Source organism: Ictidomys tridecemlineatus, chromosome 3 (assembly GCF_052094955.1).
Source record: "Ictidomys tridecemlineatus isolate mIctTri1 chromosome 3, mIctTri1.hap1, whole genome shotgun sequence".
Lineage (NCBI taxonomy): Eukaryota > Metazoa > Chordata > Mammalia > Rodentia > Sciuridae > Ictidomys > Ictidomys tridecemlineatus.
In genome coordinates this window covers 208,727,289-208,754,030 of record NC_135479.1, presented here as the reverse complement: position 1 = coordinate 208,754,030, position 26,742 = coordinate 208,727,289, and the positions used below count along the sequence as shown (strand labels likewise).

General features: G+C 42.1%; 1 protein-coding gene and 1 non-coding gene across 5 annotated transcripts; both read right to left on the bottom strand.

Annotated features, from left to right (window-relative positions):
- Positions 1–26,742, bottom strand: Chaf1b (chromatin assembly factor 1 subunit B). Of its 4 annotated transcripts, none has more exons than XM_021725304.3 (14): positions 26,505–26,617; positions 25,727–25,906; positions 24,738–24,870; positions 22,905–23,022; positions 22,434–22,537; positions 19,049–19,145; positions 16,730–16,814; positions 15,040–15,133; positions 11,061–11,130; positions 10,878–10,969; positions 7,377–7,539; positions 5,607–6,038; positions 2,321–2,415; positions 1–1,823 (listed from the first exon to the last, which is right to left on the bottom strand). In XM_021725304.3, exons 2-14 carry the CDS (start codon positions 25,850–25,852, stop codon positions 1,729–1,731), a joined length of 1,704 nt encoding a protein of 567 aa, XP_021580979.2. In that variant the 5' UTR covers positions 25,853–25,906; positions 26,505–26,617; the 3' UTR covers positions 1–1,728. The 4 variants fall into 4 exon arrangements, with proteins under 4 accessions (XP_021580979.2, XP_040142957.2, XP_077900742.1 ...); XM_040287023.2 differs by lacking the exon at positions 26,505–26,617 and adding an exon at positions 25,983–26,464; XM_078044615.1 differs by lacking the exon at positions 1–1,823 and adding an exon at positions 3,988–4,015 and having other exon boundaries at positions 26,505–26,742.
- Positions 20,221–20,292, bottom strand: LOC120890477 (small nucleolar RNA SNORD101). The gene has a single exon (XR_005734690.1). It is a non-coding gene; the product is annotated as a small nucleolar RNA SNORD101 (small nucleolar RNA).

Genomic DNA, 26,742 nt, shown 5'->3' with positions numbered 1-26,742 from the left:
TGGGTTTTAGACCACAATGAAGTGACATCACCTGTCATTTATTGCCAATTTTATCATGTATATTCAAGAGTGATAGCTGATGAACAGGCAGTTAGTAGTCTGGCTGAAGGTGTGTCCCTGCCTCCCCCTTAATCCCCCCATTTTAGTTGTACAAGAAACAGATTTTTAAAACCTGACACTGTCCCTGCCTTGAGTGTGGCTGGGAGACAGCCTGCTCACTGAGATCAGGAACATGTGATCAAAATGATCAACAACCACCAGCTACATGTGTGGTTTGTAGCCGTTTCTCTGGCGGGGGCCCCAGGCCTAGGGGTGATGTCAGTTCTTGGTGTGACCTCAGTGCACAGCTACAATTTAGAACCACTGGTCAAAAGGGACAGTACATGACAAGTTAAACCTTTTCCTTCTTGATGTAACCCACACCTGCATTATGACAAATGCATACACATTCACCTGTCAGTTCTCCATGCCATGAGTCATCCTGACTTTACACCTTCTTATCTAAAGAATGGCAAACTCCTTCTGGTTTACCCAGATGTGGATTAAGCAACAAACTGATGCTTCTTCCCATTTTCTTTGTTGTTATAGACAAAGAAGAATGTTCTTCCTCTCCTCAGCCCACTCCATCCTTCACTCTGTGGTCTGTTCCAGCCTGGGAAGGAAGCCCTGGGCTCACCACCCTTATCTGCATGGCTTGTCCAGGCCATGTGTGAAAGCAGCAGGCATCATGCAACTCTTGTCAGCACAGCAGCTGCATGAGCTTCTAAAGTGAGCCCAGCCCATGTGCCATCAGGTAACTAACCACCTCTCAACCATATCACCCAGGAAGCACCTCCTGAGCTGAGAGGCTCCAAACTCCCAAGATAGCCGCCCTCAGACGACAACAGCCCCTCCTACACCCAGCACCAACTCTCACATTTATTCCTAATAGAAAAGGAGAACATATGATTTTCCTGGGTCCCAGGGAAAGCAAGAGACATAAACTGCTGGGTTTTTTTTTTTTTTTTGGGGGGGGGGGCTTTGAAAAGCCAATCTAAAAAGTAAACCTATTCAGATACAAATTGTATCTGAAGTAAAATCTCAGCTGTCTTTAAAAAGAAAAATCCATAAAAATGCTAAGAAAATATGCTTAGAAATCAACAAGAGTTTCTTCTAATAGTGAGATAACGAGGGAGTCTCACCTCCAGCCCCCATTTATTTTTTTTCTTCACTGTAGTTTATTAACTTTCCAGAATGAGCATTATTACCTTTAAAATCAGGGAAAAAACATAACTTCTAAAGTTTGAATAATCAACTAATTAGAAACTTAATCTAATAATCACTTCTAACATTCTAAAAATCAACAGCATAAACCTCCTCAAATCTCTTTCTCTTCTCTCTGCTCCTATGTTGCAAGTCCCCCACAGCATAGCTGTACTTTCCTGACAGTTTCAAGGAAGGATTTACTGATTTTCACCTCAGATAATGTTGAATGCTCCAGTTTCTGAAACTCACCAAAAAGAGGATTTAGTCTATTACAACAGACACATCCCCATGGTAAAGATGGATACCAAATACAAAGTATGCGTATTTCTGGAGAAAAATCAGTACATGTGCTTTTTCTGTTACAGAAATCAACTTCCCAATGTCTATTTGGCTCTGATGCCACTGGCCTGGGCGTCTCCCTCCTGGCTGCCTTGCTACATGCCCAGGCACTGCCCAGCAGGCCCATGGGCAGCAGTCAAGGTCCTAGCAAGGGTCCAGGCTTTGGGGGCTTCCTTGATCCTCGTCAAGTCTGGGCTGCTTGAGCTCTGGAGGACTGCTCTGAGGATCTCCAGGCATCTCTGAAATATCAATAAACACAAAATGGGCAAGTGAATGAGGACTTCTATAGGCTTAAAGCTGACATAACAAAACACAGAGCCAAGATGAGGAATGGAACTGCCAGCAAGAGCCTGTGTTGCTAAGATGGGATCTATACCACGGTTCTCCATCGGGGGCAACTGTCTGTCAAGGGAAGTGGGCAATTTTTGTGACATTTGAGAATGTCACAGAGCAGGGGTACAATCTGGGGATGCTGATAATACCCCACAATAGAACAAAATTATCCTGCCCAATCATGAAGTCATCAGGTCAAGAAACCCAATCTAGACCATTCTTCCTGAACCCAAGACAGATCACAGGGATTGCCTTATTCTAAGATAAACATCCAGGCAGGGATTCTTAGAAGACAGCTGCATCAGGATGCATCCTTGCTCTTTTAGAAGTGATATAAAGTTGGGTGGTGCTAATTTCCAAAAGAACAAAAGAGAAGCATTAAACCATTAACAACATCACTTACCTAACTGAATTTCTTCTGTGGAAGAGGTAGAAATTATACTGGTTGGTACAGAATTTGGTGGTGTATCTGTCTTTAAGGGTGTTAAATTTATTCTCCTTGATTGAAAGAATAAAAGGAAAGAATGGCTCATTAGTATTACAAAACTTATTTATATATGATATTAAATATCAAAACTACCAAAGTTCACCTGAGCTAGGCACAGTGGTCCAATGCCTGTAATCCCAGTGACTTGGAGGCTGAGGCAGAAGGACTACAAGTTCAAAGCTAGCCTTACAATTTAGCAAGGCACTGTCTCAAAAATAAAAAAATAAAAAAAATTTAAAATAAAAGAGGATAGGGATGTGGCTCAGTAGTTAAGTGCCCCGTAGATTCAATCCCTAGTTCCAAAAAAAAGCAGCTTAGACAATCATATAGTGCCCAGTTATTTAGAAAGAATTACATCCACCTACTAAGTTTAACTATCACACTTACAATGGTCAACTCAAACCATAACCAGTCATCTAAAAGCTTTAAACAAAACCTGAGTTCTGTTAATTAACAATGGTCCAGTGAGCACCTTACTGAATACTGCATACATAAGATTATCAAAATTTCTACATATGGAAAGCACCAAACAATCTTTTTTTTTAAATCCAGAGCCTTAATTTTTCAATGACTATTTTTCTCTTTTTAATTACAAATGCAAGAAACTTGGTAAATAGTTTAGAAGAAATCAGAAGAGGAAAGCAATTTAATACCAACAATATTTCAAAGAATGCCTTCCACTATCTAAAAACACACAGGAAAAAAAAAAAAACCCATACTTGCTATTCTGTAGAAATGAGAGATTTAGAAAGAGCTGAGCACTACACCTGAACCACACTGTGACTAAGCCAATAAAGACATAAGAGCACAGCAGAGAATGGGGGCTGTGCCTCACCTCCCCTTCCTGCCCTGCCATCTCCCTCTCCACTAGTCCATCTGGAACATGAGGAGGTAGAGGGATTGGTGGAGAGGAAGTGCAGAGTCACAGGGGATAACTGGGCATCAGAGGTAAAAAGAAAGGAAAACCAAAGGCCAGCACTGCTTGGCGAAAGAAGGACATGCAAAGCAGCTCTGTGGTGGGGGCAGCAACGTGGATGAAGTCAGCTGACTGGTGAGAAGGGGGAGAAATAGCCATAGCATCACAGGGAGCCCTTTGTTCCTGGTGACCAGGTAGCTCAGGAAGACATTCCTTATAAAAAAATGAGCACTACTCTGCCACAGAAAGGAGGGTATCTGGCATTTGCAACAACATGGATAAACCTGGAGGACATTATGGTAGGAAACCAGGAACAGAAGACAAGAACAACATAGTTGCACCATCTAGAATCGAAAAAAGCTGATGTCGTAGAAGTCAAGACTAGGAAAGTGGCCACCAGAAACTGGAGGGCAGGGTGGCAAGAGGAGGAGGGATGGGGAAAGCTGGCCAATGGGTCCAAGGTCAGCTAGATAGGAGGAATGGATTCTACTGCACAGCAGGTGATGTAGTTACAACAAGTGGCGTGCATTTAACACAGGATCCTGAATGTTCCCCACCATGCAAATGGTAAGTGTTTAAGATGATTTGATCAGGACATGAGGTATACATGTATCAAAATACTGCTGTATATGGGGCTGGGGTTGTGCCTAAGTGGTAGAGCACTCACCTAACATGTGTGCGGCCCGGGTTTGCTCCTCAGCACCAAATAAAGAAAAATAAATAAATGTATTGTGTCCATCTACAATTAAAAATATTTTTTAAAAAAATATTGCTGTGTACCCCACATTAACATACAGTTATTATGTGCTAACAGCCAGGCATGGTAGTGCATGCCTGTAATCCCCAGCAACTGGCAGACTGAGACAGGGGATTATAAATTCGAGACTAGCCTCAGCAACTTAATGAGGCCTTAAGCAATTTAGCAAGATCCTGTGTATCAAAATTTTAAAAAAAGGGTTAAGTGCTCCTGGGATCAATCCCCAGTACCAATAAAAAAAAAAAAAAAAAAAAAAGAACAAAATAAGGGGCTGGGGCTCAGAGGCAGGGCGCTTGCCTAGCATGTGTGTCGATTCTCAGCACCGCATATCAATAAATAAAATAAAGGTCCACTGACAACTAAAAAAAATTAAAAGAAAAGAACCAAATAAAATGGGTAAAGGTGCACTGTAAGTCCAGTTACTTAGGGGACTGAGGCAGAAGGATCTCAAGTTCAAGGTCAGTCTAGGCAACTTAGCAAGAACCTATCAGAAAATACAATGAAAAGGGCTGGAGTATAGCTCAGTGCTGGCTTAACATGTGCAAGGTTACAGGTTCAATTCCCAGTATCTCAAAAAAAAGAAGGCACTTGGCTATAGCTTGACTGAGTGTTGCCCAAAGGCCCACATCTAAAGGTTTGCTCCCAAGACTATGGCACTACTGGGAGAAAGAGCCATTGTGAAGTGGTACCGGTGGAAGTAAGATCCTGGCAGACATGCTCTTGAAGGGGATTTAGGTTCCCTGGCCTTTTCCTCCCTATCTTTGCTTCCCAGACTCCATGAGTGAGCAGGCTGCTCCACCACCGTTCCTGCCACAATGCACTGGGCTACCACAGGCCCAGAGCAACAGGACCAAGTGACTATGGACTAAAACCTCTGAAATTATGAGCCAAAGAAAGACATTCATTCCTCCTTCTAGGTTGACTTGTCTCAGACATTTATCTCAGTGACAGAAAGCTAACCAGCACTCCCTTTTATTTCCCACCTGTCATGAAGCACCTGGTACCATCTTAGGAAAAAGAGCACAGGTACAAAATGAGGACATATTTCCAGGATCATAATCTAACAGAGGAAACCGAGACCTAAACCAAACATCTGCTATTGAATGTGATGGGTGGTGACAGGGTAAAGGGCTGAAGGGCCACAAAGTCCTTAAACAATGAAGACACACTCAGATGGGTCTTTCAGGAGGACTTTGGTGTTACAAAGGGGACAGACAATACAATGAACCCAAAAGAGGCTGACACAGAGGCTGCAAAGGCAGAGTGTGCTCTGGGAACACAGATTAACCACAGCGAGTGGTTATGGTCCTGGATGGCAGGCTGTGACCAAATCTCAGTCCAGGTGCCTACACAGCAGCTAGGAATGAAGGAACTGGCAGAGGCCTGCGAGCCAGAACATGACACCCTCAGATTTAATGTCAAGTAACCTCTCATAACAGTGGGAAGGACTCACTGCAGACTTCTACCTTGAACAGACGGGGAGTGTTCACTTTACAATGTCAACTTCTTGTTTTGTCAAATGTGCTTACCGGGGGGTGGTCTTGCTCCAGGCTTGTAATGTGTTCAGAGTGACCCTCCGGGATGGGTGCGCTTTCGTGTTTTGACTACTGGGCTGTAGGGTCTTCTCCTCTGAAGGCCCTGGCAAAGAGTTTTTGATGCCAGGAGTTACTGAAGGAGTGTCCTTGAGAGCTGCTGGGGCTGGAGGCTGTCCAGATGACGAGGGACTTGTAGAGGGACTGCTGGAGTCGTGTATTCTGCTGCTGGGAGTCCCCTCTCCCAATCTGGGTCCTGGTGAAGATCCTTGGTGCATCTGACTTTTAGTTTTCTTTGCTTTATCAAGAGTTCTCATGCTCAAAACAGGCTTCTCTTTCAACGGAATGCCAAGTTCATCTTTCTCAAATGTTACAAATGAGCAATAACCATCTGTGGAAGAAATGGCCAGGAAAGCCCCATCGCTGGACCTTTGTTCCCAAAGCAGAGAAAAAAGTTAAAGACTTTAGTGACATTTACAACCCATATTTAACACTCTCAAGACTAATCAGAAAATAAAGTCTGATGAACTGGGTGCAGCAGCCTGTGACTACATACTACTCAGAAGCCTGATGCAGGAGGACCACTTGAGCTCAGGTGCTAAGAGTCCAGCCTGGGCAACAGGACAAGAACCTGTCTCAAAAATAAATAAATAATGGGTTGGGTTATGGCTCAGCGGTAGAATGCTTGCCTAGCACATGTGAAGTCCTGGTTCGATCCTCAGCACCACATAAAAATAAATAAACAAAACAAAAAGATATTGTGTCCAACTACAACTAAAAAAAAGAAAGAAAAAAAAAAAAAAACCCAGATCCCAGTGGGTGGCACTACTGGGAGGTAGTGGAACCTTTAGAAGGTGGGGCCTGCTTGGAAGAGGGGAGTCACCGGGCATACCTAGTCCCTGGTATACTCTCCCTTTCTGCTTCCTGAGTGCCAGGAGGTGAGAGGCTTTGCTCTGTACACACCTCCACCCTGATGTTCTGCCTCACGTTTGGCCAAAGGCTGAAGCCTCTGAGACCAAATAAATCTTTCCTCCGTAAGTTGTTTTTCTCAGGTATCTCACAGCAACAGAAAGCTGATAAACACAGCATGTAGCTAAGTCACCACAACTCATCTGCACTATTATTAACTTTCATATAAATAACAATGAGATAGATGATCTTTTCCTTTCTCAAGATTAAAAAAAAATTAAAAGAACAGAGAAATAAAAAAGAGCAATAAAGAATAAGAAATAGATGGTGAGTGGCCAGGCCCCAGCTAAAGCAAATGCAGGTCTAGGCAGGCAGCAGAGGCCAAATCAGGGACCAAGGACTGGGGATCTAGCTCAGTTGGTAGAGTGCTTGCCTTGCATGCACAAGGCCCTGGGTTCAATCCCCAGCACCACAAAAAAAAAAAAAAAAAAAAAAAAAAAATTAGGGACCAAAAAGTGGCCGAGGGAGAGCAGAGCGCCAAGTGACACCACTTCCAATGGCTTGTCAGTGAGTTTCCTTCAGAGAACCCAACAAGATCCCAAATGATGAGGAAGTCCCTAGGGCCTCCCTGCAGTTTATGAGAGCTCCACTAGTCCCATAGGGCAACCTGAATGACATCAAACCTACAGCTGTTAAACTAGGAAGCAAGCATCGCAGCAAACCAGAACAGCTTTCCCTTTAATGTGACTGGCAAATGGGACCAAAAGGGCCATTTTTAGTATTGACATATCTCCTAGCCCAAGGTGTACCCAGGTCACAAGACTCTATCTCCTCCTTTGCTCACTGGCAAGCACTCACCACGAAATATCACTCAGGGTGTGGTAATGTATATTAGACACATAGCCGAAGGGGAAAGGCTGCTGGGTGTCATAGAGTAGCACGGAATCCTCAGAAGCCACTGCAAACACCACGCGGTAGGGCAGGCTCAACAGTTCCATGGCTGGCTCGCGTGATCCCTGATCTGCAGGGGAGATGGGCAGAACAGAGGACAAAACCAAGTTCCCAAAGGAAATAACCAATTCCCTCAAAAAGCCCTGTCTCAGGGAAATGTAAATGAGAGCTTTACTAAAAAACAGTTTGCTGTTCTTTACAAAGAATTCTTTATATATGAATAAAAGAAATGTACAAAGGAACACAATATAAGAACAGTATGCCTTGGGCACCGAGGTCCAAAAAAAGATAAGAAAAGGGAAGAAGTAATTCTGAGTGGTCACGTTCCGATAAGAAAACACATGGTATATTTAGAAACATTCCACCAGGTGAGGCTATAATGCTCTGTCAATCTGGCTATATTCATTTACATTAAAAGTTAAAAAGTCAAAAACAGCTTCTGCTTCCAGCAGAATAACAGGAATAACAGAGACCAACCCTTCACTTGAAAACCACTAAAATACCAGGTAAAATATATAAAGCAAGTTTTCAAAACACTAGTCATCAGCAACAAAGGATGATCTCTGAGAGATACAGCAAGTGAGTTAAGTCCTACAATTGCCTCAAATTACTGCCTGGTGTGCTTCCAGGTGCCAAAAAGGTAGCGAGAACCTAGGTCAGGCCTCGCAGACCCCTAGTCGAGAAGAGAGAGCAGGCAGTGCTCACAGGCAGGGACACAAAAGCTACAGAAAGAGTTGCAGAGAGCTTTGAGTCATCACCTGAGTACTGAGCAGTGCATACCTGTGAGGACAGTACCTGAGGCTGAGCAAGATCTATCAGAAAGAAAGAGCAATCCCTGAAGCTCACAGCAGGCCAGGAATCCAGCTAGAATGGATGCTACAACTTGGATCTGGAATGTCCCCCATAAGCTCATGTTTTGAAAGCAAGGTCTCCAAATGCAGCTTTTAGATGATTGAATTTTGAGGGCTCTGACTTCATGAGTGGATTAATCCATTTGATGGATGACAGATTAATCCATTAGCTGAATGAACTACTGGGAGGTGGGACCTGTTGGAGGAAGTAAAAGTCACTGAGGGCAGCCCCTTAGAAGGGTTTATATTGTTCCTGGCCCCTTCAAAGCCCTCTTCAGCTTCCTGGCTACCATAAGCAGCTTTCTTCTGCCACACCTTTATAACATGTTTTTGCCTTGGAGCTAACCAACTGAAACCACAACCAAAATAAACCTTTCCTCCTTTAAGTTGTTTATGTCAGGAATTTTGGTCATAGTGACAAAAAAACAACTCAGTAAGAAGCTTCATATTTCACAGGGCATAGATTATTCAGAATGATTTGCCTCAAGAGTAGGGAAAATTGGCCCAAGACCAAATGCTACTGTGACGGCATCTAACAAAGCTTAAAAACAAGACCCAAAAGAATCAAAATGTTTTTAAGTAACTTCCCTACATCTCAGAGTAAACCTCAAGAAAACTTATAGGAATGAAACTATCCAACACATCCACTAAGGTAAATTGCTTGCGTAAGTTCAAAGCATGTGAGGAGCCAGGAAAATATTACCCACAATTAGGAGGAAATAAAAAAAACAACTTTATGTACAAAAACATTAAGTTATTGTAACTGTACTCTATAAGCTCAAGAAGCAAGAGAAAAGAAGCAACATATAAAAGACATGGGTTGCCAGGCACAGCCGCGCACATCTGTAATCCCAGAACTTTGGGAGCCTGAGGTAGGAGGATCAAAAGTTCAAAGCCAGCCTCAGCAAAGAGTGAGGCACTAAGCAACTCAGGGAGATGCTGTCTCTAAATAAAATACAAAATAGGGCTGGGGATGTGGCTCAGTGGTTACATGCCCCTGAGTTCAACCCCCAGTACCCTCCACACACAAAAAAGAAGAGACAAGAATATACATAAAGAAAGACTCAAACTGAAACTAAACTTCAAGAGATGAAAATTGCATGTCACAGATGAAAAATACACTGGACAGGACCACAGGTAGATCACACAGAAGAAAAATTAATGAGCTCAAAACACAGCTGTCAAAACTTCTAAATCAAAGCACAGAGAGGGAAAAAAAACCTGAAAAAGGAAACGGTTATCAATAAGCCATGGGATAACTTCAAACAGCTTAATACATCATCAAAGTCCCTGATGAGTAGGGCAACAATCACTTGCAAGAACACCCTAATTTGAAAAAAACCATAAACTGACTTAAGAAATTCAATGACCCCCCAAGCACAAGAAATATGAATAAAACTACATCTAGGCACATCATATTTATATTGCCTAAAGTCATTGATAAAAAGAAAAATCTTAAAAGCAGCTGGGGGAGGGAGTTAAAAACAAAAACTTAATTTACACATAATTTTACTGCCTAGAAAATCAATAATGAGGGGCTGGGGATGTGGCTCAAGTGGTAGCGCGCTCGCCTAGCATGCGTGCGGCCCAGGTTCGATCCTCAGCAGCACCACATACCAACAAAGATGTTGTGTCCGCCGAGAACTAAGAAAAAATAAATAAATGTTAAAATTCTCTCCCTCTGTCCCCCTCTCTCTCTCACTCTCTCTTTAAAAAAAAAAAAAAAAAAAGAAAATCAATAATGAATCAGCAGAAACACAAAACTAGCACTTATATTCTCTAAAGTTGTAGTAAGCAAGAAAATGTATTCTGGACAATGGGAAAAAAAAGCTGACATACATGTTGATAACATCATCGGTCCTTGCTCCAGCTTTTAAGGGTAACTTAACTGATGATCTCATAAAAGGCGAGAATAGAATAGCAATTACCAGATATGAGGGAGAAAAGAGGGAGAGGGAGGAATTAGGAAAGGTTGGTCAATAGGTACTAAGTTACAGAACAGGAAATAGAAATTCTGCTGTGGATGATGAATATAGATGACACGACTATCCTGTATATTTCAGAAAGCCTACAAGAAAGAATTTTCAATGTTTTCACAACAAAGAAATGATAGCTGGGCAGAGCAGTGGTGTATGCCTATAATCCCAGTGGCTCAGGAGGCTAAGGCAGGAGGACTATAAATTCAAAACCAGCCTCAGAAATTTAATGAGGCATTTAGCAACTCAGCAAGACCCTATCTCTAAATAAAATATATGAAAGGGCTGGTGATATGGCTCAGAGGTTAAGAAATGATAAATGTTTGAGACAGATATGTCCTGATTTGAACTTTACATAATACATACATGTATTAAAACATCATATTGCACATTAACATAAATAGGTACAATTTTTAAGTATCAATAAAAAAATAGGTTCAATTTTTAAGTATCAATTTAAAAAAATGAGTGAATCAAACCCACATACACACCTTTTCCCAAAACACATGCAATCCCCACCCAACCAGTGACCTGCCTCAGAAAGAACACAGCACAGCACAGCACTGTGGCCCTAAGGGTACCTGTTTCCATCAACGGCCTCAATTCAAAGTAGACAGGGCAGCAGCGAACAGCGAGTGTGGCTTTGCTAGGACACGGAAGATGGGCAATAGGCCTAAAAAATTAAACATAGTTTAGAAATAGTCACTGCTGCACAAAAGCACGAAGAGAGGGCAAGCATCTCAAATATTCCCTCTATTGTATACCTTTTGAGATTTTTCCTGGAGAAAACATAAGTTGTATTCATTACATTTTCACCGGATTCCACACATCCAGCTGTGGGAAAGAAGGGAAAGAAAGGTGAGCCAGTGTTAGGTTAGACTGTTCTCCAGCAAAAGTTTAAGAGCCTTCAATTCTGGTTTGTCATTTTTTCCCCCATAATGCTATTCTCTGGACAATGTTATTTTATTATTGAAGACAAGTACAAATATTCCATCACTATCTGTTCTTGCTCTTTACTCCAGTTCTACCTATCTGCATCTTCACCTGAGGGTCTGGCAGCTCCCTGGGAACTGGAACATAAAGTAGGGTACCCTTGCTATATAAAACATTTTTGAGAATCCAGGCAAATCAAGCTGATGAAGCCTGAAACTAGATCCAGCTGCCCAGGATCCGCCTAGGAGCCAACTCTCTGTCCCTGGATTTAGTCCTTGGTTGTCATCCAGAGACTGAGACCCGGGCTTTTCCCCATCTGCCTGATCCAGACTTGACTATGCGAGGAGAGCCAGCCAGTGCAGCGATCCCCAGCCTCAAGCAGAGCCTAACTGCTCTGGGGAACAGTTCTTTCTGACAGCTTGTCCTCACTAGATATACTGAAAGCCAGGGCAAAACCTGCCAGGGAGAGGCTGTGACATAAAAGTGCTCTTATAAACTCCTCCCTACTCCATGTTCGTATCTCTTGACACATACACATATCATTTTATATATGACCATTTCATATCTATCAGAAAGAGCAGTTAGCAGTACCAGCTGTCTATTTACTATTTCTTGCTTTGCTAACCCTCTACCCATCTTGTCCATCTTTCCACCTCCAAGTAATCCATTTTAATAAACCATTGTCACTTTTACATTTCTTCTATTCTCATATAATCAATGCAGACAGCTGTAACTCAACCACAAGTATACCCATCTGATAGATTCTTTTTAGAATCTTAAGAAATGAGATATTATTTACACTTTTCCTTATTTTGCTTTTCTCAGCCAATTACTCATGAAGGTCAATTTGTATATACTTATTTTTGGCAACTGGGAATTGAACCCAGGGCCTGACTTACACTAGGCAAATGCTCTACTGAGAGCTGCATCCCTAGCCCTAATGCATTTTTTTCTTAGTAGCTGCATACTATTTACTGGTATAAAACTACCTCCTCTGTTAATGAGTATTGCTTTGTGTTTGTTTTTTTTTTTTTAACCACTACAATGCTTGCAATAAACATCTTTGAAACATACCTTACATACTATGCATTTACTTTTTTTTTTTTTTTAAATGATTAAGGTGGTAAATTTTGTTGGGTATCTTTTACTACCATATTTAAATTAAAATGCTTATACCCATATCACCTTGCTCCAAACTATTAGCCATCTGGCAAATGTGTATTCATTTTTCAGCACATTACTAAAATGTTTTCTCCTCTGGTAAGATCTTCCCCACCCAGATAATGGGCAAGGTCTCTGGGCTCAAGATCTTGGCTTATGCCAAACCCTGGGAGGCCTCCATGACTCTCAGGTTAGATTCCAGGTTGCATTCACTTCTTAAGGAACTGGCTCTCAGAGTGGACAGATGGACTGGATGGCACATACATTTAAATGTTACCAGACTGCTTTCCAAAATGGTGATCCACTCTCCCAGCAACAATACCCACATTCTGCATGCAATAGTTAGTATTATTTTTCCAGTCTGATGGAAATAAAGAGACATCTAATTGTTATGATACTTCAATCTGTACTTCCCTACTGAGTTTTAGAATCCTTTTCTGTGGTCCACTCAATGTGTAGCTTTGCTCTGCTACAAACTGCCATTTTTCTTCTGAGATTTTCTTCCTCTGTGTATTTAGGATTGTTGAATACAATATATAGCAGCCCTTTCTTCCTTATACCACAAACACAAATATTATTTTCCAGTTCCACCATCCATCCACTAGTTCAACTTGCTGCATCTTTTGCCATTATCAAAGTTTTATATTAAAATGCAAACAGACCTGTTGTTTCTTTAGGAGTTCTATATTCTTGTATTTATAGATAAGTATTATATTTACCTGAAAAATTTTTTTCCCTTCTTTTTTTGGTATTGGGGAATTGCTTTACCACTGAGCTACAGCCCCATTTTATTTTTTGAGAGACAGTCTTGAAAAGTTGCTGAGGGTCTAAGTTGCTGAGAATGGCCTGGAACTTGGAACTTGTGATCCTCCTACCTCAGCCTCCCAGAACTTTGGGATTACAGGTGTACACCACAGTGCCTGGCTTAGAATTAATTTTTTATCTTCTTTCATACAGTTATTCAGTACCATTCTTTGGATAACCTATTTTCCCCACTAAAATTCCACCTATGATCATATGTTAAATTCCCTTATATCCCTATTTCTCGTTTCTCAGTCTAGTTCACTAGTTTTTAGTGTAGTCCTATTCCAATACCATATTGATTTGACAACAGTAGTGTCAGAGTGTTTTTTGGTATCTGATGAGGCAAACACTCAACTCTTTTTCCTTTTTTTTTTTTTCATATTTCCTCGGATACTTGTCAGCATTTGTTCTACTAAAGAAAACTGAGATTAAAAAAAAAAAAATAGGGACTAGGGTTGTGGCTTAGCAGTAGAGAGCTCACCTAGCAAGTGCGAGACCCTGGGTTCAATCCTCATCACCACATAAAAGAATTTTAAAAAGTATTATCCAACTACAACTAAAAATAAATATAAAAAAAAAACAGGGAGTTGGGGATATAGCTTGCTTAGTAGAATTCTTGCCTTGTATGCACAAGGCTCTGGGTTCAATCCTCAGCACCACAAAAAGAAAAGAAAAAGAAAAAATAAACCTATAGATTCAGTGGCACCCAACCATAATCCCCGCTACTCAGGAAGCTGACATAGGAAGATGCCAAGTTCAAGGCCGGCCTGGGAAACTTAGCAAGGCCTTGCTAAAACAAAAAAGAAAAAGGGCTGGGGGATGTGGCTCAGTGGTGAAGTACCCCTGGGTTCAATCCCCAGTACTACAAAACAAAACAGAACAAAAAACTCTCTAATAGGACTTAAATTGAAAATTAAACTGGTGATAATTTTTAGAATACAATATATTTCCATTTATACAGAACTTGTTTTATGGGGCTGGTTGTGGCTCAGTGGTAGTGTGCTTGCCTAGCATGTGTGAGGCACTGGATTTGATTCTCAGCACCACATATAAATAAATAAAATAAATGTCTGTCGACAACTAATAAAAAAATATATTAAAAAAAAAGAACTTGTTTTACAATCTTTAATAATCGAATCTAGAATTTTTCATAAACATTCTGTGCCTTTTTTTATTAAATTCACTTTCATGTATTTTATGGGTTTTTCACTAATATAAATGGATTCTTCCTCAGTGCTGGGATTGAACCCAGGGCCTCATTCATGCTAAGCCTGCACTCCACCACCAGGCTGCCTTCCTGTAGCCAATAAATCTAGTTTTTCCTTGCTGATTTTGCTGACTTTTCAGATTTGACAACTAAACTCCCACAGTTTAGTTCAACCAAACTTGTCCCTCTCCAATGAAGGTGCCTTCTTTCTTGAGAATAATAAAAATAATAGGCACTTTATTTTTGGCTTTAGAACTATGACTTCCACATACACATCTAATAAAAAAATCATTCAGTAAAAGGTTTTATTGGTAATTTTTTTAACCGAAAAATTTATCTAAAATAAACTGTTTATCACTCTAGTTTCATCATTCCCAAACTTACCTGAATACCAAAATCACTTGGAAATGTTTTTAAAATTCCAAAAGCCAGGTAATACACCCCATACCAATAAACTCCCATCTCTAGAGTGGGACACAGCACTATCTTTTTGAAGCTCCCTTGGAGGTTTCAATGTGCAGACAAGTTGGGGACCAATGCTCTGATCAGACTTCACTGAGTTGAAAAGAAGCATTACAAAAGGGCAGCACAGACACGCCTGTTCTGTCATACCCTTAGATCAAAAGCTGTCAACACACCTGGGGCGAGGAGCAAAGATCCATCAGGAGTAAAACTGAGTCTACGAAAGAAGGACTTCATACTGTCATCATGGAACATCCGGTAACTTCTCGCCTATAGCATACAAAGTTTAAACATTACTCTAAATCTCTAAATAAAGATTTACACATTAAATCTTTACCATTTATTAACGATGTAATAATAAATAAAATTAAAACATATTACAAATCAAATAATCATGAGAACTGAATATCTCTTTCTGTTAGGGAAATTTATATATGTGCATCTGTGTCTCCATATGTGTATGTGTGTTTGTATAATAATTTTTAAAAACTCTGTATACATCCCACCCCACCACGGTGGTTTGTCTGGAGAGTGAGACTGGAGAGAAGCAGGAAGACAACCAGGAGACCTTTGCTCTTACCAGGTTTTAACAATATTTCTTGAACTTCTGTGTGGGATAGCCTCTGCCACCATTTATTAATAACGTATAAACTGTTAGCATTCCATTCTCAACACCTGAAGGAAGCAGGCATTACTATCCTTCCTTTATAGACATGATCTCTCAGTGCAAGTCAGTTTACACCCACAGGGCCTTCCCCTGGCCCCTCCGGCTGGGTTTGCACCAAGTCCCCTTGCTGCTCCAAGAACTGACTTGCTCCCCCTCACCTAAGTGTCTGCCTCGAAAGTCATGACTGCTTAGGAACAGAGTCCTACTCGTTGTTCTTTCAGATCCTTCCTACTCCTCCTAACTACCAACCCTGTGATCTATGCTGGCTCTGTCAGAGCTCTCCAATGACCTGCAAGATGGTATACTATCTGCTACCGCTGAGGCAACGTTCAACCCACCTGCCTTTTTTTTGGTACTGGAAACTGAACTCAGGGGTGCTTTACCATGAACCACATCTCTAGCCCTTTTAGTTTTTGAGAGGGCCTTGCTAAGTTGCTTAGTGCCTCACCAAGTTACTGAGACTGGCCTCAAATTTACAGTCCTCCTACCTCAGCCTCCCAAATTCCTGAGATTATAGGTGTGCACCATCATAACTAACTTTTTTCTTTTTGGCACTGAGAAATGAACCCAGAGATGCTTTAAATTTTGAGACCAAGTCCAAGTTGTTTAGATTGTTTTTTTTTTTAATTTTTTTTTTGAGAGAGTTTTTTTAATATTTATTTTTTAGTATTCGATGGACACAACATCTTTGTATGTGGTGCTGAGGATTGAACCCGGGCCGCACGCATGCCAGACGGGCGCGCTACCGCTTGAGCCACATCCCCAGCCCTGTTTAGATTGGTTTTGAATTTGCAATCCTCCTGCCTCAGCCTCAGGAATTATAGGCATGCACTACTACCCCCAACTTGCCTTCTGCTGCCTAATACAAGAATCTTCCCAGATCAGTTGTGATACACTCTAGCTAGACCTGAGAATCCTGGAGACCCTGCTACCTCAAGCCAAAGGAACACTCACTTTTAATGCCTCCCAAGTGATTTGCTAGGTTGCAAACCACGATCATCCACCACTGGCTCTCTCCTGTCCCCAGATGTCCCCATTTCCATATAGACCAGTCTCTTTCCATTCCAAGAAGAAACCTTATGGTATAGTTAGTCCAGGTGTCCAGTCCCAAGGCCAGTGATTTAGCTACAAGGGAGGACCTCCTGACTTCCTAAGTCTCAATTAACAGACTTTTGAAAGGATGTCATGATATTTCATACCTCTCCTTCGGCCCCAATTCCAGACAGCATCTTTGAAACATTAAAAGCCACACGCTTCTTCTGTGTGCTGTACACCCTCAATACCCTGAAGAAAGAATAGATTTTCCTCTTCTAGCAAATGAATTATGATTCATACAGAAGCAATCTATTACCAATCTATGACTGCCCCAAGGAATCAGAGTCTGCAGACCAGTACCACTGACATTTAGACTTAATTGAAGAATTATGACAGAGGCAAATATTAACCACCTTAAGGAAACAGCAGTGGTAAAAATGTCACAATTTTATTTTCAGTGCATGTTTCAACTTCTCAAGTGAGACACACTTCAGGCCCAGTCTTGTGTTTCAGGTCTTTGACATTTGTCCCAGTGGCAATTTGTATGACTATAGTGAAGTTTGTTTTGTGTTAAAAGAGTCTCACTCTCGGAGAGTTAGAACATTAAGGGAACTCCAGCAGAAAATTGGTTGTTAACTCATATTATTCTTACTAACCAATCAAACTGGTTACTCCTGATTGCCTGAACAAAACACAAATATCATAAAATAAATGGCATCCAGAATACAACAGGAGAGTCTATGAAAAATAAACACTAACTCCTACATGTTACTTTTAGGCCAGGGTTATATTAAATTCAATTTTTTAGTTAAAAGTAGTTGGATGAATATTTAAAAGAACTATTATGTTAAACTACTTTGTTCTATGTTCCCAGATATTAAAGCTTAAATATACTACATATAATTATAATAAGAATCTAATTGTATTAATTATAATATTACTAAATAATAATTTACATAATATATAAACTCTAGGTTATGATTTCTAATCTATTTAAATGCGCTTATATCAATTTTATTAAAATATTCACTGAATTAAAAACTTAGAACTTAATGGGTTAAATAATACACCTGGAATTCCAGATCTTTTTTAACCCTTTGTTCCAAGAACATAATTAAATGCAATTGTACCAATAAATACAGCAACAAGACTTCTTTTCAAGAAGGACAAAATATTTAGTTTCTATTAAATTTAAATGCAGTCATTAAAAATTTAAATGGAGTCATTAAAAATCATTTAGAAATCACTATACTAGTAACTATCATCAAAAAGTAAAACATAGGAGCTGGGGTTGTAGCTCAGTGGTGGAGCACTTGCCTCGCAGTATGAGAGACACTGGGTTCGATCCTCAGCAATACATAAAAATAGGTAAATAAAATAAAGGTATTGTGTCCATCTACAACTAATACAAATTAAAAAAAAAAGTTAAATATAGGAGTTAGGGATATGGCTCAGTGATAGAGCACTGACATAACATGCATGAGACCCCAAATCCAATCTCCATCACCACAAAGAGAGAGAGAGAGAGAGAGAGAGAGAGAGAGAGAGAGAGAGAGAGAGAGAGAGAGAGAGAGAGAGCGCGCTAAATAAATACTCCAACTAGCTTTTTTTGTTTAAGTCATATTCATGAAAGACTTTTGGGGGAGGGTGTACTGAGGACTGAATTCAAGAACACTCAACCACCGAGCCACATCTCCAACACCTTTTTTTTTTTTTAAAGAGAGAGTGAGAGAGGAGAGGGAGAGAGAGAGAGAGAGAGAGAGAGAGAGAGAGAGAGAGAGAGAGAGAATTTTTTTTTAATATTTATTTTTTAGTTCTCGGCGGACACAACATCTTTGTTGGTATGTGGTGCTGAGGATCGAACCCGGGCCGCACGCATGCCAGGCGAGAGCACTACCGCTTGAGCCACATCCCCAGCCCCTCCAACACTTTTTTTGAATTTATTTAGAGACAGGATCTCACTGAGTTGCTCAGCACCTCTCTGTTGCTGAGGCTGGCTTTGAACTTGAGATCCTTCTACCTCAGGCTCTCTAACCGCTCGGATTACAGGCCTGCACCACTGCGCCCCACTCTTAAAAGACTTTTTAATTCTCCTGTGAAATCAAATGCAATAGTTCTTCCTACATTAATTTATCCCTTCAATAAAGATTTACCAAGTGCTAAATCTGTGTAAGGTACCTGCCCTAATCAGTTTCCACTTATTATAAGAGTATGAAAAAAAGAACAAAAAAAATCAGAGCTAGACTATTATTGATCTTGGTTGTAATAAAAATACCTCTGCAGGGCTGGGACTGTGATTTAGCAGCAGAGCGCTTGCCTAGCTTGCGTGAGGCAGAGTTCGATCCTCAGCACCACATAAAAATAAACAAATAAAAGAAAGGCATTCTATCCATCTATGACTACAGAAAAAAAAAATTAAAAAAAAAAACTTTCTGCAGAAAATACCAAGCAATACAAAGACAACTTGCCAAATACTAACATACCTGTCACAGCTTAGAGTAGCAACATATTGACCCAAAGGATCCCAGGTTACTCCTTGTACATAGCTTTTATGTTCATTAAAAATTGAAATCTTTTGTCCTACAAAAAAAGCAACAGATTACCAAAACCTCCTTGGGAACAAATTGTATAAACTATGACATAAATATTATTCCCTTATTCCACTGCATCATTCAGCAGGCAGCAAGAGACAGGCTGAGGACCCAGAACTGACTCCACACAACCCCCACACTCAAGCTCATAGAATAATGGAAAGCCAGGGCAGCTACAGACAGGTACAACACTACACAGATCAGAGGAGAAGCAGGAGTAAGCATCAGAGAAGACCCGATGTCTTCACATCCAGCAGGATGTAGGGGGAATGAAAGGGAAAGGAAGGGTATTCTACAACATCTGAGCTCAGCATAGATGGTGTAGTGACAAGTAACTGAGAACTGCTAATGGGTAAGGTGAGAGCCAAATCGTGAGGAAAAGAGATATAATCCAGATTCCCTGTGGGTGAGGAAAAGGCACAGGCATGAGCCAAGAACACTCAACTGGGAAGTGACCACGTTTTAAAGATGAAACTGAGGCTCAGGAGAGTTGGCAAAAATGGTCACTAGTTAGGAGCTCAGCTAAGAAGGGCCTGAACTGGAGCAATGTTAATAGGGATGGTGAAGAGACTTTGAGGAAAATACTCGGAAAATAAAGCCAGCAGCACAAAGAGATTCCCTGGATAAAAAGGAGTTATGGAACCTTAACCATTTTGTTCATCAGCCAATTTTTTATTTGTTCAATTCTTACATTTTAAGTATTCTCTGATGACATTCATCTGATGCCAAATCCTTAACCATGGCAGACTGCAACCAACTAATTGATGAAGTTCCCTGTGTCATTTTACAATGCCCTACCCATTCCCCTCATCTCTTGTCATCAACCTCAATCAGACTGATTTGATGCTCACACAAAAGGCTTCCACCAACTCACACATACAAGCCTATCGCACAGGATGCAAGCCTACAAGGATGCTACATTCATCTGCAGGCCTAGATTCTTCTGCAACAAACATCAGCCTGAAATCCTACTAATTTAACTTCATACTCATTTTGCTAACTTCTAAACAAAATGAGGCTCCCTATCTGCCCTTCAGAATGTGACTAGCGCCCCAAACTTACAGGTTTGCCAGACTGTTACACTTCACTCACAATAGGAGTGAAGAAGTATTGACACTTTAAATCATCATTCAAAAGCCTTAATCGTTCTTAAAAAAGGAACAAAGCAAGCAAGAAAAGCCTCTCAAAAGTGGTATGCAAGTCACTTTCCCAGCACTTCACTTTGCAGTCGCTCCCCACCACCCACCGAAACTGTCAATCTTCAAGCTGCCAGTGACATACACACACAACATGAACATACATGTTTCAGTCTAACTCCCTGCCCTTCTGCTCTACTTGATGGCACTTCTCTTTCTCTCTCTGAAACTCTTTTCTGGAAATCTGCTGGGATTGAGGTGCTGGGGTTGAGAAGAGGGATGCAGAAGACCTCTGAATGTCTGAAATAGCTAGTAGGAGAAGGCGAATGGGTCTGACCCTGAGAAGCAAAAGGAATGCAGGCTTGGAAGCAACTGCACTCAGCCCAGGCTGGGGTTTGTGAAGGTGGACGTGGAGATGGAAAGACAGTCAGAGGGACTGATACACAGGTATATGATTCTGTTGGGGAGCAAGGCAGGGGAAATAACAGGCCAGAGGGGCTGAAAAACAGTAAGCAGAGGACTTAGGATTTGTGCACACTGGAAGACAAAGCTGAGGGTAAACACATTCAAAATCCTGAAGGAGATGAGGTTTTAGTGAAAGAGCAGGACCCTTGGTTGACATTGGCAGAACAGTTAAGCATCAAGGGTCTAAGATGTATCCTTGACTTCAGCCACCCTGACAAAACTATTTCTCCCCACAGAGTCCCTAATCTCGGGAAATGGCACCAACATCCACCTGGCTGCCAAAAGCTTAGAATTATAGCCAGTCCATCAGCAAGTATTGTCAAGTCCCATCCTCCCTCACATTTACTCCATCCTGTTCCTTGGATAGAGCAGGCGACTCCTGCCACAAGGCCTGTTCTTGTAGTTCCCACAGGTGAAGCACTCTTTTCCTAAATAATGTACACAGTTTGCTCTCTCACTTCAGTCAGGCCTGTTTGTACAAGGGCCCAAAGCTCATGGTAGCTCTCCTAAACAGCCTTTCCTAGAACCTATTTTGACATTATACCAATCTGTGTATTTGTCCGCACCCCGCACCACTACCATGTAGCCATTTCAGATCCATTGTTGTCAGCAACTACAGTAGTGGCCAGCATACTCACAATGTTCAAGGTCATTACAACTGGCTTGAGGGGGTACTAGATGCACTGGCCTCACAGAACTGAAATCATTGAAAACAATGGCCAGATGTGGAGAGGACAGAAGACAGTAACACTGGAGCTGGGGCCGGAGCTCAGTGGTAGAGTGCCTGTCTTGCATGTGTGAGGCCCCGGGTTTGATCCTCAGCATCATATAAAAATAAATAAAAAGATATTGTTCATCTACAACTAAAAAAAAAAAAAAAAGACAGTGACACTGGTCCTTTATCATGCCAGAATACTGGGTATTGATTAGTGAGAGGATGACAGACATAGGCTGGAAAGAGGATGGCCCAAATGGCTGGATAGAACAGAGATTTTTAGAATAGATGAAACTGAACTGATATAGTAGACAGTAATAGCCAATGCCAACTCCACTCCTGGATTCCCTAGCCACGCACTTGGGTTGTGAGACAGTGAGTTGCCTGCACATTAGACAAGAGTACAGGAAGAGTCTGGGTGAGAATAAAAGGTCTGAATAAAGGATTGTAGGGGATAAAGATGACTGGGAATTAGCTACTATTGGGTTTGGAACTCACTGCTACTTATATACCACTGCAACTTCTGATATAGCTCCTGTCTCCCAGAACAGAGAACAAATGCCGTAAAGGCAGTGGAATGTCTTCAGCTATCCTTGATTTCCTAAAATGGAAACCTGATTGCACCTACATCAACCAGGATGCAATGCATATTAATTACAAATGACCAAGTCCTCCACTTGTTGCCTGTACCCCTCCATGCCTGCCTCCCAAGCACATGAGATTTGCTTCTCACAGGCACCAGTAACTCACAACACCACTGCAAAGCCTCCTACACTCTGAGTGGAGCCCTAAAAACTGAGTTGGTCCCATGGTATATGGGACTAATCTGTCTTCTGTTAGTACAACCACCAATTTTAGTTCACTCAAGAAACTTTTCTTATGGCTTTTAAAGATAAAGCAGGCTAGACTTTTTTAAATACTTAGAATATTCCATCCCCCACTAATAAAAAATCTCTCTTACCTTTACTAACATCCCATATGATGGCTGTGTTATCCACAGAGGCAGAAGCCATTAAATTCCCATCAGTTGCCCAGCAAATATCATAAACATCTTCTAAGTGGCCCCTAGAACCCAAACAGGACAGAGAGGAAAAAAAAGTCATTATCCCAAAAAGGAAAAGGTTGCTAAAATTATAAACACAAACTCTGGAACCATGCATTAGAATGAGATTCTAGAAATTTCCACAAGAATTATATTAGCACTGGCTATAAACAACTGCTTTTAAAGATATTTGTATATTTGATATTGATTACTTTCTACTAAGGAAAACTTTATAAAAGAAAATCCTCTTTAACTTATTTTATCTTTTATTGTCTTATGACTATCTCATATAAGTAAGTTTTAAGTTAGACATAAAGGTCAAAAGGCATATTCCATTTAATGTGTCAGGTGATAAAGATAAATCACTCCCATGGTCCCTCCTCAGGTCACCTCAGGGTTTTTACAACAGTCCAGTTCTCCTTATTCAGCTGAGCCTCATCCTCATCCTGAAAAGCAATCTGTTCTGGCTCCTTGTTATCATTCACCTTCCACAACAAAATGACAGCATCTGTGGAGAGATTCAATTTCAGATAAGCCATGCTTCACTGCACACTCTTCCATTCTGGATTTTTAGGACATTAAACAACATTTTTTTCTGTTCAATGGACACTGTGGCCATGATGATTTACTTTTGTTAAGAATCTGGACAGGAAGAATAGGCTTGCCTTCTAAACTAACATTACAAAAGAATCAACCTCAGACCAGAGCTATATAAAGTCACCTTAAAGAAGGATTCCCATAGTTGGCAAAATGCCATTGCCTTAACAAATTAAGGCATAAGCTACATGTAACTGAATAGGAAAAAAAAAGGGGGGGGGGGGCAAAGACCCACCAATGCAAAAGTTTACAAATTGTTCCTTTGAAACTTTCAGCAAGTCACTGAATATCTGATGACTGTTTCCTCAATACAAAATGAGGGGGTGGGAGGGCCTGTGGCTCAATGGTAGTGCACTTGCTTGGCATGTGTGAGGCACTGGGTTCAATTCTCAGTACCATATATAAATAAATAAAGGTCCTCAACAATTTAAATATATAATTTTAAAAATGACCCTTTAAAAAAATATGTATACATATAAATGAGGATAATGATAATATACCTACCTAACTGGGCTATTGTGAGGGCTAAGTGGGTCAATATGCATAAAGCATTTACAACATGATGCTTGGTACATGGAAAGCTCCATTTAAGTGTCAACAATTAATTCATTATGGATGTACCAGTCACCTTAGCCTGATGCTAGCTAGCTATGTCTTGTGCCTGATGACTCCTCACATTTTGACTCTACACTTCCTACAAAACCTTCTGACAATGATTTAGCTTCCTGTTTAAAAATGTTCACAGGAGCAAAGTAAATGGATTTTGCCAATGTATGAACATATGTGTCCCACTCAAACTTGACTGGAACCCTGGTTGCATGCATTAGTCTGGGAGTTTGGCTGACATGATTGGCTCTGACAGATGGATACTCTACATATACTGAAGAATAGCAGGTTTCCAGGTCTTCAAGGCCAAGAGGCTTTGCAAAACCAGAGCTGTCCTGTGCAACTTCACAGGAGACAGCCTTTGGCCTCCTAGTGGTCTTCCACCCTCTACCTTTTCCTGTAAACACACACACACACAAACCACATACATATGACACACTCTGAGCCTCATAGCACTGAACTCAACTATTTCCCTTTCCTCTTGTTCCAAATAAAAACATACTTTTGCTTTATCTTATACATTTTCTAGACTATTTGAAAGTATGGTAAAAGGTTTACTTTTCTGTACAGTTTTAGCAGACAGAAAATCTGAATCCATCTGCTCTTACCAAACAATGACAAGTTAGAAGGCTAGTCATTAAAGTAATTCCTGAAACCAATTAATTACACAGAGCCATGGAACCCACTCTAATCACCACAGATATTAAACAACCAAACAGAGCCAGAACTGTTCAATACTGACAAAAGACAAGCACCCTTCCTGCCTGATTCCAACCATCTTCAAGGGAGCAAGTGGAAAAGAACTGTTTTCAAGCAGGTCTTCTAAGTTTAATATTGTTATCCTCCATCTCCTCACTCTGACACACTTGCCCAAATAGTATTTTACTGAACTATCTAAATGCCAGATTGAGAAGATCAGTGATACCTGAAATAAAAAGGATATTTAGCTCAAATGTCACTAACTGACATGAGACAAATAGGTATGTAGATCCCAATGGATTTTTGAAGTACAATACTCACCATCTCCTCCTGATGCTAAAATTTCCCCAGTTGGAGAAAAACGAACCACATTGACAGCTTTGGTATGACGAGCAAGATTGGATAAAAATTCCACAATGGCTTTTCCATCTGGTCCTTTTTCTACCTTCCAGATCTGTTGATACCAAAACATTCACTTTAAAAAAAAAAACAAAGAATGAGCATTCACTACCTTGCTTGTACTAAAACATTTCTATGCTTATTTTCAACAAGAAAATTTAATTTTCCTTTGAAACACAAAATGAAGGAATCTCTCCTTTCAGACCATGAACTGTTCAAGAACAGCAGGCAGGCTTTGAGGTCAACAGATGTGGGTCTGATTCCCACCTGGCCCTTTCCTGACTATGGATTTGGGCAGGCCTCACACCCTTTTCTGATTCAAATTTCCTCATCTGCAAAGTGAGCTCAACCATACCTCAGGTAGGTAAATAATGAGAGGAGGAAAGGAGGTGTCCAAGTTCCATACCTGTGATCCTCCCTCCCACAGCTTTCTAGAGCAAATTGTTACTCCAAAGGAACCCAGACCAGGATTCTAACATAATGGGCAACCAGTTGGAACAATGTAGACACTATTACTCAAATAAGAAAGCTACTCTCCCTGGTGATGGTAGTGCACACCTGTACCTGACTACTCAAAGAGGTTGAGGCAGGAGAGTTGCAAGTTTCCCATCAGCCTGGGGAACTCAGCAGACCCTGCCACAAAATAAAAAGGCTGAGAATGTAACTCAGTGATATAGTGCTTGCCTAGCATGCAGGAGGCCCTGGGTTTCATTCCAAGTTAGATTTAAAAAAAAAAATTTTTTTTCAAACACTACTCTGTCTCACTTTCATTGCTCATTTCAGGTTCTAAGAATTTAGCATTCTGGGCTGACAGAGCAACCTGAGGAGGATGCCATAAATTTTAAATAAAAGAATGAAAACTGTGGCTCCAAGTGGGGCTTCCCTGGGTCTTCCGGTCTCTGCCCCTTTACCCGGACAGCGGTGTCCACCCCCGCAGACGCCAGTCGGTGGGCCCGGCCAGACGTGGCATGCTGGAAGTCCAGGCTGTACACAGGCTCCTTGTTGTGCCAGGCTATTTCACACGTGATGACTTTCATCCTGCCGAGTTCTGAAGGGCGGTCCTTTTTCCGAGCAGCGGGAAGCTGGATCAACTGAATTAAGTACCGGTGTTGGGCAGGAATCCCGCTGCCCGCCCGGGAAAGGACGCCCCCTACCCCGACGTCCCACCTGCGCGCTCCTCCCGCAGCGCGGCCTCACTCAGCGTCCCACCGCGCAGGTCTCTCGGGCAAAGCCGGAAGGCACGGCGGAACGCGCGGGCAGGGCGACCCGGCAGGGCGACCCGGCAGGGTGACCGGGGGCTGCGGCCGCCGCAGGAGCCCCGCTGGGCGCAGGCCGGAGGCGAGGGAAGGGTCCACTGTGGGGCCGCCTCGGGGAGAGCGCCGTCTCCGGAAAGGGCGCCGCGGAAGGCGGGGGAGGGAGCTCGCGGGCAGGGCCTCACGGGCGAGGGACGGCTGCGGGGTCCACAAGACCCCACCTCAGGCTGGGGCGCAGGGCAGCGGGAGCCCGCCCGGGCCTGGCGGGAGGAGGCTGCGCTGGGCGGGGCCGGCTGCCCGCACAAGCGCCGCTCGGGAGCCACCCCGGCCCCAGCAGTTTGCCCGCCTACCCGCCAGTCCTCAGCGAGGCCCTCTCACCCCGGCGCGGCGAGCGCGGAAAACCTGCGGGGATAGGGGTCAACCCCAGGAAGCCTACCTGCAGGGAAGCAGCCAGTCCGCGGCGCCACAAGCTCCCGCCGTTGCGCGCGCCTCTTCCCGCGCACCGCAGGCTCCGCCTCCCTGGGGGCGGGGCTCCGGACACCTCACCTTGCGGTGGGCGGGGCTCCGGGGTGCCCCGCCTCCGGCGCCCTGTCTGGTCCACCGCCATTCTGCGGGTGGCGAGTACGAAGGAGGGTTCCTCCTGCAGACTTAACGGATTCCTGCAGACTCGCTGG